General features: G+C 29.6%; 1 protein-coding gene across 1 annotated transcript; it reads right to left on the reverse strand.

The window, feature by feature from the left end:
• Positions 1-219: 219 nt before the first annotated feature.
• Positions 220-7,543, reverse strand: LOC113368085 (chromosome-associated kinesin KIF4A-like; the record flags this gene model as incomplete). Its single annotated transcript, XM_026609681.1, has 7 exons — positions 7,318-7,543; positions 6,994-7,166; positions 6,353-6,627; positions 5,680-5,888; positions 983-1,158; positions 702-824; positions 220-565 (listed from the first exon to the last, which is right to left on the reverse strand). Coding segments are annotated over exons 1-7 (1,528 nt in total), but the record flags the coding sequence as incomplete, so codon positions are not given.
• Positions 7,544-16,363: the final 8,820 nt, after the last annotated feature.

Consider the following 16,363-nt stretch of genomic DNA (forward strand, 5'->3'; position numbering starts at 1 on the left):
ATGTCTATGTTGCTCGCGTTAGCTTATCATGTTTCCTTTGATATTGAGGCAACTTTCGCCACTGCTTCTGTTAGCTGATTCTCCATTTCAGTCCCGCGCTCTAAGCAGATACAATGAAAATTATTTTAACTTTCCCATACTAACATGTATCTTTTCACATATTTACATATTTTTGTTGCTATAAAAATATCAGATTAATAGATTTGATTGTAATAATACCATTATGGACATCAACTGAACGCCTTGGGTCAGCAATCATATCAAATAAGTCTTTTGGAGCATATTTAGGTTCAGGTATTGGCATATTCACTTTTTGTGCAACTTGTGCCACTAATGTTCGCTTCCAAGCCAATTCCTTATTTAATTGTTGGAGCCCTGTTGTTAAAGCTGCCTGCTGAGATAAATGGTTATCTTGTTGTTCCTTTACATCAAGGTCAGTAATGCTTTCAGATGATTCTAAGTGAACATCTTCTTGAAAACCACTGCTTTCACAGGACACTTCTGATACAGGTCTTTTTTCAATATCATGGTCCAAAATATGAGTATAAACTTTTATTAGTGTTTTCTAAAAATGGATTTAAGACTGTCTCATTTTAATAAACATGTTATTCTATACTTTTATATTTCAAAAAACACTCTCAAACTTATCATTAGAAGCAGAGTTTTTTGAACTGTCAGTGATATAAAATATGAAAACAAACCTGCACTTCATCTATGCTTTCTTTAATTGTATGTAAACGAATATTACATGAGCTTTCACTTGTGCTTAACTCTCCCTTAGTTTCATCATCTAATGAATCTAATGCTTTCAATAAATTATTATCCTTTATCTGAAATTAATATAATAATGTATATAATGTGTATGTATTATATAAATAAATAATAATCTTTTAGAATTTTTTCAAGTTTCTTAATTTTTCTTAATGATATATAATATATATATACATATACATAAGTAAATTATTGTGCAAAATGTTGTAACCTCTTGTCTCGATTTCAGTACAAGTTCATTTTTGTGCTCTTTATTTACAATTGGTTTATTTTTTATTTTGTTTGCTCTATTTGCACATCGTAACGTGCTCATTATTTCTTCTATGTTGTAATCCGCTGGGCTTACACAAGCTATCATTAATGTAACCGCATTGCCCCCAAGAGAATCTAGAAATTGAAAATATATCACACATGACAAACAGATATGAACGATTCGGAATGACTGAAACTCGTATCAAAACAACTTGTATGTCGGAATCGGATGCCGTATATATCCGTACGATTTATTTATTTTTATTTATTTATTTATTATTTATTAATTTTACAAGCCGTCGGTATAATATTTAATATTATAATAAGGCTTAAGTCAATATTTTATAGGTTTAATATAATTTAATTAATTATTAGCTATTTAATTACTTAATTTATTTACTATAAACCTATTTATATTACTTAATTATAATTTTTTTTTTTTAATATAACTAGTTTGTTTGTTACAAGTGTTTTTTAAAAATTTAATAAGTAATTTTAATAAGCTTTACAATACATACTTTTACAATATTAACAAATTTTAGGTTATTTTATAATATTTTAACAAATTTGAGTATCTTATATTATTATAATTATATTATTATTAATATTATCATTATCATTTTTATTATTATGTTAAATATTTTTACAATTTTTTTTTCTTTTACAAATTTTTAGGTATTTTGATAAAGGAAATATTTTGTTTCACAATTTTTAAGTGTTTTTAAATATAAGTTTTTGGTTAACTAATTATTAAGTATTTTAACAATAACAGTCGAAATAAAAAAATTAAAATTTTGTTTCACGATTTTAAAGTGTTTTGAATTATAAGTTTTTAGTTAACTAATTATTAAGTATTTTAAAAATAACAGTCTTATGAAAATAATAATTATAAAAAAAAAAAAAAAAAAAAATGTTTCTCAAATTTTTTGTTTTTTAAATTGTAAGTGTTTAATTAACTAATTATTAAGTATTTTAACAATATAACAATAACAGTTATATAAAACAAATAAAAAGAAAAAATAAACAAAGAAAGAAATAATAATAATAATAGTAATTTATAAGTATTTAGTTTAACGAACGAATTATATTGTCACGAGCATAGTAGACATAGACATGGCTGGTAGGTGACATCAGTTAGTTTGGGCCCGTAGGTTCGTAGGGATTTTTGCCATCGTCGATCCATCGATCTTGCTGCTGCCTGTAATAGAGAAATTTCTTCGAGCGGGAAAAGTCGCGTTAATGATTAGTTGAGATTTTCGGGAAAGTAATTTGAAAAATCGAAATTTAAAAACTCCAGAGGGCTATAAAAAGTTAAATCCTTTAACGCATTACCTAGTACTTTATGAAATTTCTTGTTATCAAGGGTACGAACACGTAACGGCAGTTTATTCATAAATTGTATACCCATACCGCAGATAGTATTAAAGGAACTGTGTAGTTTATAAGTCTTACCTTTAATTATTTTATGTCTCGTATTGTGCTTGGTATTTGACATCGAAGACAAATTAAAAGAGTCTGGATTATTTTTTATGAAATTAAGTGTGACTAGAACAAATATACTCGGTACTGTTAAAATTTTATGTTCATTGAAGATATTACGGCATGATGTCTTGGAGGATAGTGAAAAAATTATTCGAATTGCTCTCTTTTGAAGTTTAAAAACTTTAATTAGTTCATTAGAGAAACCCCAAAATTGGATACCGTAAGCAATGTGTGAATAAAAGTTTGCGTAATAAATAGAAAGTAAACTGGATATTCAAATTTTTGATTTAAGGGTTCGCAGGATAAAGCATGTACGCGTTAATTTGAAGCATAAATGGTTGGAAACGTGTTCAGACCAGTTAAGATTCTTATTGATATAAACTCCAAGAAATTTAGATACTGAAGAGGAGTCAAATGAATAGTTATTAATTGTAAATGAGGAAATATCATTCGCTACGCGCGTTGCTGTACAGAAAGAAATAATTTGGGTTTTGTCGTTGTTTAAAAGAAGATTATTTATATTGAACCATTTCGAAACGGAATCCATGACACTGTTCAATTTCGTTGCGAGGTCATCGTATGTTCTAGCTTTGATGGTTAGACAAGTGTCATCAGCGAACAAAATAAAGTCACAAAGATTTGAGCAATTAGGTAGGTCGTTAATGTAAAGAAGAAATAGGAGCGGTCCAAGAATTGATCCTTGTGGGACACCCATTTTCACGTTTAATTTCCTGGATATAACTTTACCACCGGTGCTATTGTCCAAATATACGCTTTGAGTTCTGTTTGTTAAATAAGATTTTAGTAATTTAAGCGAGCTAGAACGAAAACCATACATTTCTAATTTATCAATGAGAATATTGTGAGATATACTGTCGAACGCTTTGGAGAGATCGCAAAAGACGGCTACACAATAACTTCCATCTTCAAATGAGTTAATAACATTTTGGATGAGGCTAAAAACCGAGTGCGATGTAGAGTGTTTTTTCCGAAAACCATGTTGGTTGTGAAACAAAATATTGTATTTATTTAAGAACCCAGAGATTCTGACGTGCAAAATTTTTTCAAACACCTTATCAAAAGAATTAAGAAGAGAAATAGGTCTGTAATTGCTCACAATATTTTTATCGCCTTTTTTATGAAGAGGGCGGATTTTGGAGTGCTTAAGGTGGTTTGGATAAACTCCCAGCTCAAAGCATTTATTAATACATATTAATAGGTTATCAATAAAAAGAGGATAGAATTCTTTAATGATGCATGTAGGAATTTCATCCGGTCCCGCGGAATAGGAAGATTTAATAGCTTCAAAAGTACTTGCAAGTTCCTCAATTGTGACAGGAAATAAAACAAAGCTATGAATATTTCTAACAATATACGAAACAGGGGAGCAGCAAGTGATGTTCGAGATGATGGAGGAAGTCAAATTTGAAGCCTCATTAACAAAGAAGTTATTCATTTCGTTGGAAATATCATTAATGTCATTAATTATTACATCATTAATTGTCAAAGATTTAATTTCTACCGCAGATTTACGTTCTAGATTCATTTCAGAATTAATGAGAGACCACATAGTTTTTTGCTTGCAAGACGAGTGCCGTATTAAATCTTCGTTGAATTTAATTTTTGCTAAATCAATTAAATCATTAAACGTTTGCCTATATTTCAAAAAGTAAATTTGGAACGATAAAGTACCATTCCGTTTGGATAGACGCTCTAGAAATTTTAATCTATTGAATGATATACATAAGCCCTTAGTGAACCAGGGCAAATTCCGTTTAGGGGCCTGGATTTTTTTTGAAGAAGGGAAAGCTAAATTAAAATTGTATAGAAAGAATGACATGAAGTTATTAAATAAAGCATTAGCGTCATTATTATCCTGAAATACGAGGCTATCTTTTTCCAGTAAGGCTTTGAAACATAGCTTATTGGCTGAGTCGAAAATTCTCGAATAACTTATTTTATTGTTGAATGGTTTTGCCTTAGATGCAATCGCAAGAGATATACCGTAATGATCCGATAGAGTGGTGTTTGTAACAGAGGATTCAATGAATTGTACATTAGTAAAAAAATTATCGATACACGAGGCCGACTGTGGAGTTACACGAGTTGGAGTATGAATAGTCTGGCTCAGATTAAATGATTGAATTAAGATCTTAAAATCATCTAACAATTTGTATGTTTTATTAAAATGGATATTAAAATCGCCGCATAAAATTATTTTATCGTATTTATTAGACAGCTCATTTAGAAGATCGTAAAGGAGAGTATTAAATGTGGAACCATTTTGGTCTGGGGATCGGTAAACACAAATTAAACAAAAATGACCATACTCAAGAGATATTTGGATAGCACAGTACTCAAATATTTTTTCAACACAACGATATATATATAATAATATAACTCGATTCAGGGAAGAAGTAGTGTGAGAGTTTTTCCCATTTCCATTTCACACCGCAGTGCCCGAGATGGGCTTATTTTCAATTGGAAACATATTTTGATCTATATTTTCAATTGAAAATGGACATCGCGCTGCCCGATGCCAGGTTGCCAGAGCGGGGAATCGAACGCGCGACCTTGTCCATACAAAGTCATCGCGTTAACGATCTTGACTACGGCGGACCCTACGATATATATATATATATATATATATATATATATATATATATATATATATAAGCCTTTAACGACTTGATTCGTGTCCATAACCTGTCCATATATCGGGCCCGATTCACTAACTTAACAATCACATTTTCTAATTACACTAACAATAAGTCTACTTTCGGTTCGGCGACAGCTCCCGAAACGCTGCGCCCCATAACGTTCTCTAGAATCACACTACTCGTATAAACATTTTGATTAACACTTTCGTGCGGTTGACCGCACGCTTGCCGACTCTGAAGCCCTGCAGGCAACTCACACCCTCGACAACGACTAGCCCAAGACTACGACTACTTCTAGAGTCTAGATTGTTCCTAGACTAACTACCCCACAGGCCTTCGAACACACTCATCAGTGACATGGTTTTTACTCGTATATGCGTATAGGGAGTGGAGTATTCATGTCTTATTTTATATCTGTGTGTGGGTCATCACCCACACATTCGTAACAATATATATATATATATATATATATATATATATATATAAATATGTAATAATTAAAGTTTTAGTTTACCTTGTAGTAGTCTTGTTAATTTGCTGTCACGATAACCTATGAAACCCGTACAGCCCTCGCCCAATCTTGATATGACATTACCCAGAGCTAACAATCCTTTATTAATTTTTACACTTTCTCGGAAGCGATTACCAGTTGCTTTTGTTTTATTTGCTCTTTCAGATCCTGCCAAGTCTACCAAATGTAACTTGCATTTTGTTAGACTATTTCTAGTAATAAAAAGGAAATATTCAGACATTTAAATGTGGAATAATCGACCTAGAGAGAAGCTGGTATCAAATTTTTTCAAACTTTAATGAATTTATTAAAATTAAACCTCTTGTCGCAGGACCATAATATTTTATTATGTTCTTTAAAACTATGATCGCAAACGTCGCACAAAACTAATCAATGCTAGTCCTTACCAAATTACATACAGTGGCATTTGAAGTTATGAAATCAGTTCAATCGTTTTTGTGAAAACGTCAACAGAAGATCCAAAAAAACGCTAACATTACACACGCATAATTTTCGCACAAATGCTTTGTATGTATGGTTTCGAAGCGACAACCATGGTGAACTAAAATAATTTTCAATTCAAAAACCATTATTTTCATTCATCATTACTAGATCCAGTTTTAAATAACAAAAAAATAATACGTAAAGCTTTTTTCTTTTACTGACTATTACTTACTTATCGCTGATTTTTCGCTGTTGTATATGGATAGTGAATATTGCATGACTTTTACTGGATTGACTGTTCATTGCAGTTGCACCTACAGCTCTGCGACGATATCCTCTAATTAAACAATCTAATGCATCTTTTGCATCACCTACTTCAATTTCGGTTAATCCAGGAATTACAATTCTTTTTTGTTGATCTTCTCTGATATCAACTATACTTTGATCTCTATTTGATTTTGATAAAAGATCAAATAATTGTTCTTGATATAATTCCATAAATGATACCTGTAGAACATGAGAAAATACTTTACTGAAGAAATGACTTACTGTTATTATTATGTTTACAATTTCATAAACTATTATGATTTCTAAAAGCAAATTATATTAAATAGCAATCCATATCCACTCCTAAGGAGTGCAGAACAATTATATTCAACCAAACATATAGAAGTACAAACACAATGCAAAGATTTTGAAAATCTGACATGTTTAATTTCTGACCATTTATGGGTATTCAAATAAACTCTAATTACAGTGTAAAAAGGTTATGGCTTTTAAATTTTAATTCTCATTTAAACCCCATATGCTCCTTAACAATACACTTTAAATTTATTACTTTAATATTTGGAAAGTAGTTTATATTGATCTAACTTGTAATTGAAAATAATATTGCTCCGTCAGAGTTGAAATTTTTTGAAAAATGTCTTTTACTGCTCTTGGTATAACACCCATCTCCTCGACTGGTCCACCTGAATAAGCCATGCCCATGGAATGAGTTTTTCCGGAGCCAGTCTGACCATAAGCTAATATTGTCACATTGTAGCCTAAAATATATTTTTAGATTGAACAAAATAATAAATAATAAAGTAAAGATACTGAAGATAAAAATAGAATTTGGGATTATAGATGAGAGATAAATTCACCTACACCAAAGTTATGTTATGTCAAAATTAAATTCTAGTAGAAATAAATTACCCTTAAACAATCCATCAACTAAACCCTTCACAGCAGTGTCATAAAATTGAGCTTGCGAAACTTCTGGTGGAAATACATGGTTGTAAGTAAAAGAAAGATTTTTTATTAAAACTTGAGGTTTATTTGGCACTGTTTCGAGGCATTTAACATATCCTTTAGAAATTTCGGATTTGACTAAAGGCCTTATCCTTAAAGCCACCTGTACACTAACAGCAGAATCAGCCATCTGAAATTTTTTCAAAAATCGTTTGAGCAGGTGTAGATCTTATATGAGATATTCTATTATATTTTATTTATGAAGATGCGTAAGTTATAAAATATCATAATATATTTTAATGAATATGCTTGCTATTTGTTATAAGAAGATTAGCTTACCTTAACCATAGCACTAAATTAATTATTTCAAAATCTAAAATAAAATAATTTTGCCACGACAATAAAATTAAATAAAAAAAATAAAATGCTTAATTAAAGTGATGCACTCGTTTATGGTCAATAAAATTGCTTTTGATGCAAAAGAAATGTCGGTAATTCTTCAATGTCGTAAACTGTTAATCATTTTTCTTCTGCCGCTCGGGGCATGTATCAGTGAATCTTTTGGAAACAAATACTACCTATTACTTTTCAATTTTATTGGAATAATCATTCAACAAGCACTCATGGCTTTGATGGCGGTCCCGTCACTTCAATATTTAACCAAGGAATTGTATTATACGCATTTGGCATACAGTATTTTTCTTGCTTTTGTTGTGAACAGCGTACAATTCGCATTTGAGGGCAACCAGTTTCAGTTGCCAGATGAGAAACCCGCGCTGATGAAGTACTATAGGTCATTATACATACTACATAATGTCACCGGACTCCTCGGAAATTTTCACGGACCATTAATCACGAAATCAGTTTCATGTTTAGGAGAAGAGGACTGCTTCGTATTGACTTTCAGTATAAGCATGCTCTTGAAAATTGCCAACGTTATTATTTTTCTAGTAGGAAATCGCTATTTTATCATTTTGAAATCGGTGCACACCTCAAAATATATCATCGCCTGCATATGGAACGGAATGAAACTTTCAATTCAAGATCGTAAAACTATAATCCTCGACCACATTGGCTTGACCATGCAGAACCCGAATATGGAACAGAATCAGTTACCGATATTAAAACGGTTTATAATATGATTATTATTTTTTGTTGCGTTCCAGTTTTCTCCGGCCTGTACAGCCGATATATAGATGAATGGATGACCCAGGCCAGCAAAATGGACGGTCAATTAGGATCTTTTAGTTTTCTATTAGAACATTACGAGTTGATGAAACCATTGTTGGCGATTATAATTATGCCAATATGCGATCACGTCATAGATTATACCATGATATAATTATACCATGGAAACTTGATAGAACGTTCAGAAGAATGATTTTTGGTGGACTGTTGATATCAATTGCTTTCCTGATATCAGGAATATTGGAAACCTGCATCAAGTCACAATTGCCACCTTTGCCAACGGAGAAGGAGTTGCAAATCAGGATATTCAATGGTTTTAATTGTACAGCGTACCAGACTACCTCATAGTGAATCCTTTTGGAATGTACAGCAATAAACACGTACCCTATGACTCTTTTCACCACACCTTTCAATAAGAGGATCTTGCTTCCCTCCAATAAATGAAACGATAGATACATATGGCGGTATTGCTATGTCGGTGATGATAAGGAATGAAGATGGACAGGCGGTTGCATTCGGGACAACGTGGTAATCAGAGATCCATACGGCTCGGAGTTTTCGATGACTGTAAAACCAAGCATTGTTGCCGGACATTCAGTGATCAATAATCCTACCAGAATATATGAAGTAGACGTATCTGTGTATGATTTGTACTTGAACGGAGCGAAAGTCACGAAACTCGATTTGGACCCAGGCGGGGTTTATTTGGTTACATTAGTCAACAGCACAGCAAGAGTTTTTGTAGTAACGGAACCGAATTCTGTGCCAAAATGTCTTTTGGATGCTACCTCAGGCTGTTGTGTTGATACTAGGAGAAATTTACTTTAGTATTACTTATGATCAATTCATTTATACTGAAGCGCCGATGCCCTGTAAGGTAATTGTTGCAGCGTTTCACAATTTCTTCACCGCCATTGTAGAGATTTCAATAGAAAATATAGTTAAAATTGAAGGCATAGATTTGGATCATAAACTTTATCTGCATGCACTTTTGCTTATATTGTGCATGCTAGTGCTGTTTATAGTCGGAAAGAGATTTCGTGCTTTATCAACTAACAATGTTCTGTTTTATAGACAAAATATTTTCATAATATAATAAATAATATGTATAATATTAATACTCGCACAAATGCATGATTTCTTGCATTTTATATCTTGTTATACAACTCAATAACAATTATAGTAATATTTAATTTTCAATGTGTTTTCTCTGATGCTTTGTATTATACCATTAAATTGCCAAATTTTACATTTATTGCCAGATTTGTGAGCAAAATAAAAATATTTTTTAAAACTTGTACATCTTTCACTTTCACTCAAAAAGATGTCTAGAAATCACAATGAGAGTAGTTATAATGAATAGTAGAAATTGGTTATATACTGATGAATTCCCAACATTTATATTTATTGCTAGATTTGCAATAAACAAAATTAACTGCTCTTTTTTAAAAATCAAATCTTTAACATCATATCAAAAACGTCGGAATAAATATAATGATATTGAATAGCTAGAAATGGAATCAAAATACATGAGAATTATCTGTTCCTCATCATATTGTCTAAAAGAATCCAAAAAACATTGTTATACTTTAATTCAGCACGATTAAAAAAATAGGCTAATAATAAAATAATTCTTATGAACATTGACTATATTATACATAAGACTATGACATATATTATATCATAAATTAATAAAATTTATTTTAAAGAATATTTAAAAATAGGTTATATTTAAATTTTACAGTTGCGCTGCAGCAAATTCATTGTTCCAATTCAAATGGCGTTGGTGAACTGTATTTTAGTATATTATTCTAATACTTGTCAGTCCTCAACAGAAAAGGTAATTTTCTACTTTTATGTGGTATTTTTTATTATATTTTGTTCTTTCATCTAAAACAATTGATTCCGTTTGCTGCTCTTCTAATCACAAGCAGCATTTTTGACCAAATTTATTTTCTTACTATGGAAGGTTAATAGAGTTTCAAACAAAAAGAAATTAAACAAAATATGAGGTGTGTTAACAAGCCAGAAAAAAATGATCACGCCATGTTAATGTAGAAAATGGACCATCTTCAAAATGATTCAAAATGGGAAACGACGACACGCGAGGTCGGTGAGAGGTTAAATTCAATTGTTTGCGTTTACTTAAATTATTAGTAAACAGCTTTTTAATCCTCATTAAGTTAAAATTTCGTAATTCTATTCCGTGCTAACGAATACTTAAATCTTGATAGACTTGATAACAAAAATCTTGATTTTTTGAAATTTATTTCTAATAATTATTTCAATTAATTAAAATTCATTGGAATTGATTTCATCATTATTTGTTACCTTAAGGTCATGTTTTCGCTAAAAAATCAATTTGCTACTTTTATTTTTTTGTGACGCTGAATCGTCTGACGTAAGTTTGTATGTGAGCCCATTTTTTTCAATTTTTTTATTCAATTTTATTAAATAGCTGCAGCAATTTCAAAAATTTTAATTCCATTAGTTACCCGATAAGGACTTGAGTTGATTAATTTTGTGGGACGATGGGCACAATTTTCGTCCAAATTTTTGCCAAAATGTCCAAAAGTGATATGCTCTTATTTCACCGATATAAGGTGTATTACTGAGTTGCCTTATGAAAAAAACATTGTCATTCATCACCTCAATTACTTAATAGATTTATAAGACAGCTTGTCATTTATATTGTAAAAATTGCCAAGAATCCTATACCAATTTAGAAAATTTATTATATTTATATTTATTTATTTGTGAAAATATTGTGTAATTTCAAGTTAATGTTTATAATACATAGTGTAGTGCATTACCATATCCTAATACCATGGATTATTAAAATTTTCCAATTTAACACTAAGATCAACTAATTTTTCCACTGAATGAAGGCTAGGATTATAGCCGAAACGTATGGATTTAAAATGAATTTTTGAAAGAAATTCATGTTTTTTATTGATGTTATGCCCGATTATTAGACTTTGTTAATATATATGTGTATATATATATATATATATATACTAGCTGACCCGGCAAACGTTGTTTTGCCATCAAAAATATTTTGCTGCTTTACAGTGGTTCTTATTAACCAATACTATTGATCAAAGTTTTCTTAAAATTAAAAAATAAAAAAACAAAAAATTAAAGTTTAGTATAAATTTATAAAATTTGTTATAAGTAAGCAAGTGATGATTTTACTTATAAAATGTATTCGATTCAAGTTGGCTGTGAAGGTTTTCTATTAGTATTTTTATTTTTCAATCGTTCATAGCATTCGTTGCTCTATGGTCTTTTGTCTAGACTTGTAGACTCTCGACAGAACTCAAACTATGGTAAAATGTCAAAATGTTTTTTAATTAAATAATATAAAATTTCTGCTATTAATTGAGATTGTTAATATACCCTATGTCCTAAATGGGATCCATAAGTACACAGTGAGCAAAACAAATTTTAAATCGGTTCAGTATTTCAGGCGTTCACCGTAGACAACATCTGTGACACTAAATTTATATATATATATATATATATATATATATATATATATATATATATTAAGAGTTATATATATATATATATATATAATATGTCAACAATTTTTTAAGAGTTAGTACATTAGGGGGCGTTCATTAATCACCTGAGCAAGTTTTTAAGGATTTTTGGACCTCTCCTCCCCCTTGGTGATACATGGTGATATTCAAAATTAGACCTCCCCTCCCCCACCAAGCATCACGTTTTTTTTAGTTACGTGAAAAAACTGTAAACTTTTCGATTTTTTTTGAAAATGTTTGGACTTTTTTTTAAAAAAATTAGTTAAAAATAAATACAGGTGATATTTCGTGGTTTTTTGTCAACCCCCCCCCCCCTAAACCTCACGACATTAATGGACGCCCCCTTAGTTTGTTTCTTGCCAATTAACAATCTCCTCCAGCGAAAAAAAGTTTTTTTAGTCGAATGATGAGACACATTTAGTTCTCGAAACTGTACAATTTTATACATAAAAATTATTTTATTCCGACGCATTAGCTATTGAATAATTAAATGATATATATATAGATCTAATTTCTATGGGAGTTTAGGCATAATACGAATAAAAAATGGTATAATTGAAAACTACAAGTTTATTAAATCTAGACGTTTCAGCCTACATCCAAGCCATCATTCATTTTTCGATATGTATTTATTGTGTTGAGTTTTGAACAGACAATCCAAAATAACAAAACACCAACAATAGTCAAAAGTTTTCAACAAATATTTTTTTTATATTAGTATTTACACATAACTTATAATATTTTTAGAGTTACTGGTAATATTGCTATATTGAACCCATTAAAGACTTGCCTGTTAAGTGACAAAACAGACAAAAATGAAAATTCCATTATCTTTATTTAGTTAAAATGAAAAACTATATACTGTAAATCCCCCCTAAGATGATTGCCCAGGAGACGGGCTAAAAACGCGTTTTTAGTGAGAAAGCTTATTATAGGGTAAATATATTTTAAAGAGCACAAACTGTCGTAAAAAGGCGTATTATGCGGGAAATGGTTGTCTTAGCGGGTTTCACTGTCTGAAAAATTTCAGAGTGTTTGAGAGTTGAACAAAAAAATTAAAGACTATTATCTCGTCTTAACATAATTAGATAATTCTATGTGAATCTTCAGTTCAATGACACGCTGAATATTATATTACATCTAAATTGAAGTTAATTGAATGAATAGAACATTTTTCACTTGATCGTGTGCAATAAACAAAAAAAACTTTCAATTTTTCATACAAAATATATATATATATATATATATATATATATATATATATATATATACTCAATTCGTTATTAAATTCAATTCGAAAAAGCTAATAATAACATACTAGTAAAAACTTTATTGGTTTGACATATTGATTAAAAAGTGAGATGCTATATAATTTATATAAATGTCGATTCATATTTATGTCAAGCAAATATCTATAATTTCTCAAATCTTTTTATCTACAAGAAATAAAATCATTCTAATAATCATAATTTTTGAAATTTTAATAAATTGGAAAAATATAATATGAAATGAGATATTCATAAATATTTTGAAAAAACTGTTCATATCAAACTAATATTGCATTGAAATATAAAAATACGTTTATCCCAAAATATATATTCCTAATTAAAAATTGAGTTACTGATTGAATTTATAATAGTAAATCTATAAAAAACAAAATAACTATACAATAATCTATACTTATTAAATTTATAATATGAAATTTGAATTTATAGTTTTCCAAATGTTAATTAATCACAATTAGGAATGAAATTTCTAATATATATATCATGTTGCAGTACCCACAGAAAATTATATTTTTTCAATATAAATATTCGGCATAATTTACAAAAATATATATTTTAATTTTACAATCATTTAAAAATAATATATCAGAAATCTTGTATTTAAAACTGACCTGCTCAATTTGAATCAAAACTATTATATTCTGATTTTTTATTTTTCAAAGAAATGATATAAAAACTTTTTGTACCTTCATATTTTTTCAATAAAGTAGGATTGCAAGAATAAATATTCAATATTTTTTAATATTTAATTTATATACATATTTCACTTTGAAATACCATTTCAATTTTACTATTAACTATTTTAATTTTATAGAGATGTCAAGAGATTCATGAATGATTATATAATATAATATTGAATCTTAATCTACATACAATAAATTTAATATTTTACTTCAAATTTTTTTAACATTTATTTATGTGTTTGTGTTAATAGTCATACTAGTTTAAAGTTAAGTGAAGGTATACTTTTATTTCAAACACAAAATTGCAAACTAATTCTGAATAAGGATGGGAAGTATCAGCTTTACTGATTAAATACTATCTCAAACATATGTGTGTATATATATATATATATATATATATATATATATATATATAATATAAATGACTGGACTAACCTGAACTGATTGTATATAAAATCCCTGGTTCAAACAACAAACCCAACAATACACAGCAACAAATCAAACAACAATATAACAATTCATAAACTATTAAACAACAATTTTTATTATTAATAAACTAATTGATTTAATTTATTTAATTACTATTAATTAGCGACTCCCAGGTGCTCCAATTTAAAATTAAAATTCCCGTATCGACAGTTAGCAGACTCTGTCTCGTTTCGAACTAAAAGTTCGGAAAGTGATCTAGCCAGCTACGCGCGTCAAGCCAACAGACACTTTCGGCCACGCCCACGCCAATCGAGAGTGGGCGGGGTCAATATATAAAACTTAATTTTTTAGTGAAAATGATTAAAATATAATAATTTATTCAATAAAATCTCATTTATTTTGCATTTTCTATGTTTGACATAAAATCCTTAACCTATAAATAAGTTACAATTACATTTGCCATTATGCATTAGTACCAACCGACGTAATCGGGAGCATAATATTCGGCATTGTGAGTGAATGGTTTCTAGGTTATGTTGAAACATTTCAATTTGCCATTGAAATAGTGAATATGTTCATTAATTATTACATTGAAAAGTATGAAAAAGTGATTAGGAAAGCCTTTAAACAATTCCAAAACGATTAGCATAGTGGATGTTGTGTTTTTACGCCAAATTAGTCATTAGAATCCTTATTAGAATATAGTGTCTGCACCAGTCTGCTCGTTTTCCAGTGCTTCACACTTTTTATAGTTATTTTGTGACTAACTAAGTTAGTGATGAATATAAATAAATAAATGTGAATATAAAGTAATGATCTTTTGTTTTTTATTAATTAACTTCCCGTAGGGTAAGTTATTGTAATGGGCCGAAAATCGGAATTGAAAATTTTAACATTTCTCGACGTTTTGAAGGTTTCTGAACGTTTTGGCATACCTCAGAAAAAATGGATGTGTGTGTGTGTGTATGTGTGTGTGTGTGTGTGTATGTATGGATACAAATTTCCAGTCACGTTTTCGGGCGCACGGATCAACCGATTTAAATGGTTTAAAAAACATTCGATTCCTATTGATAGGGAGATGAGCTGATTAGATTTTGTCAAAGGCGGGTCCAGCAGTTACAGAGATAAAAAGCAAAGAGTGCAAAAAATTGAAATCTAGGTTTTGAGAGAACGGAGCATCCGGTTTGAATGATCTAAAAAACATTCAATTAGTAATGATTGGGAGAAGTGTTTATTAGTTTTTGGCAAAAGCAGGCCCAGCCATTTCGAAAATAAGGAGCTGAATATGTAAAAAATGGCAGTTTTTGAGAGAACTAAGCGTCCGATTTAAATGATTTAAAGAATTTTCTGCTTGGCCTAACAAAATAATTAATTTTGGAAAAAAAAACTTCTGTTTCAACTTTTTTTTTCAAAAAAAAAAAAAAAATTGTATATCGAAAATACTTTAGATTTTATTTTTAATTCTGACTATAGTTATAATATACTTTAAACAAATAATTTCAGCTTTGCAATTCAGTTTATATAATTCTTATAAATATTAGACAATGCTACAATATTAATAATAATCTATTCTAATCTATTCGAAAACATTCAGTATTCCTCTAACAATTTGTTACGGTACGGAAAGTTCCAGCAATTTGCCCTAAGACACGATGACATACACCCCACTATATAGTTTATTTGCTATTTTATATTTTTTACACCTTCAAGGCAAATGTTAGCCTGTTTTTTTTTACCCCACTCAAGTGTGAGTGAGTGTGTTGAATCTAACGTAAAATCAACAACACATCTTAAAATACAATTAACATACAAAAATACATTGAGGTCTTGTAAACTAAACAACAGTGCTCACAACCAAAACGAATAACAACGAAAGAAA

Source organism: Ctenocephalides felis, unplaced genomic scaffold, assembly GCF_003426905.1.
Source record: "Ctenocephalides felis isolate EL2017-DRISC unplaced genomic scaffold, ASM342690v1 CF-g0.4_SCAFFOLD_00067, whole genome shotgun sequence".
NCBI classification, from domain to species: Eukaryota; Metazoa; Arthropoda; class Insecta; order Siphonaptera; family Pulicidae; genus Ctenocephalides; species Ctenocephalides felis.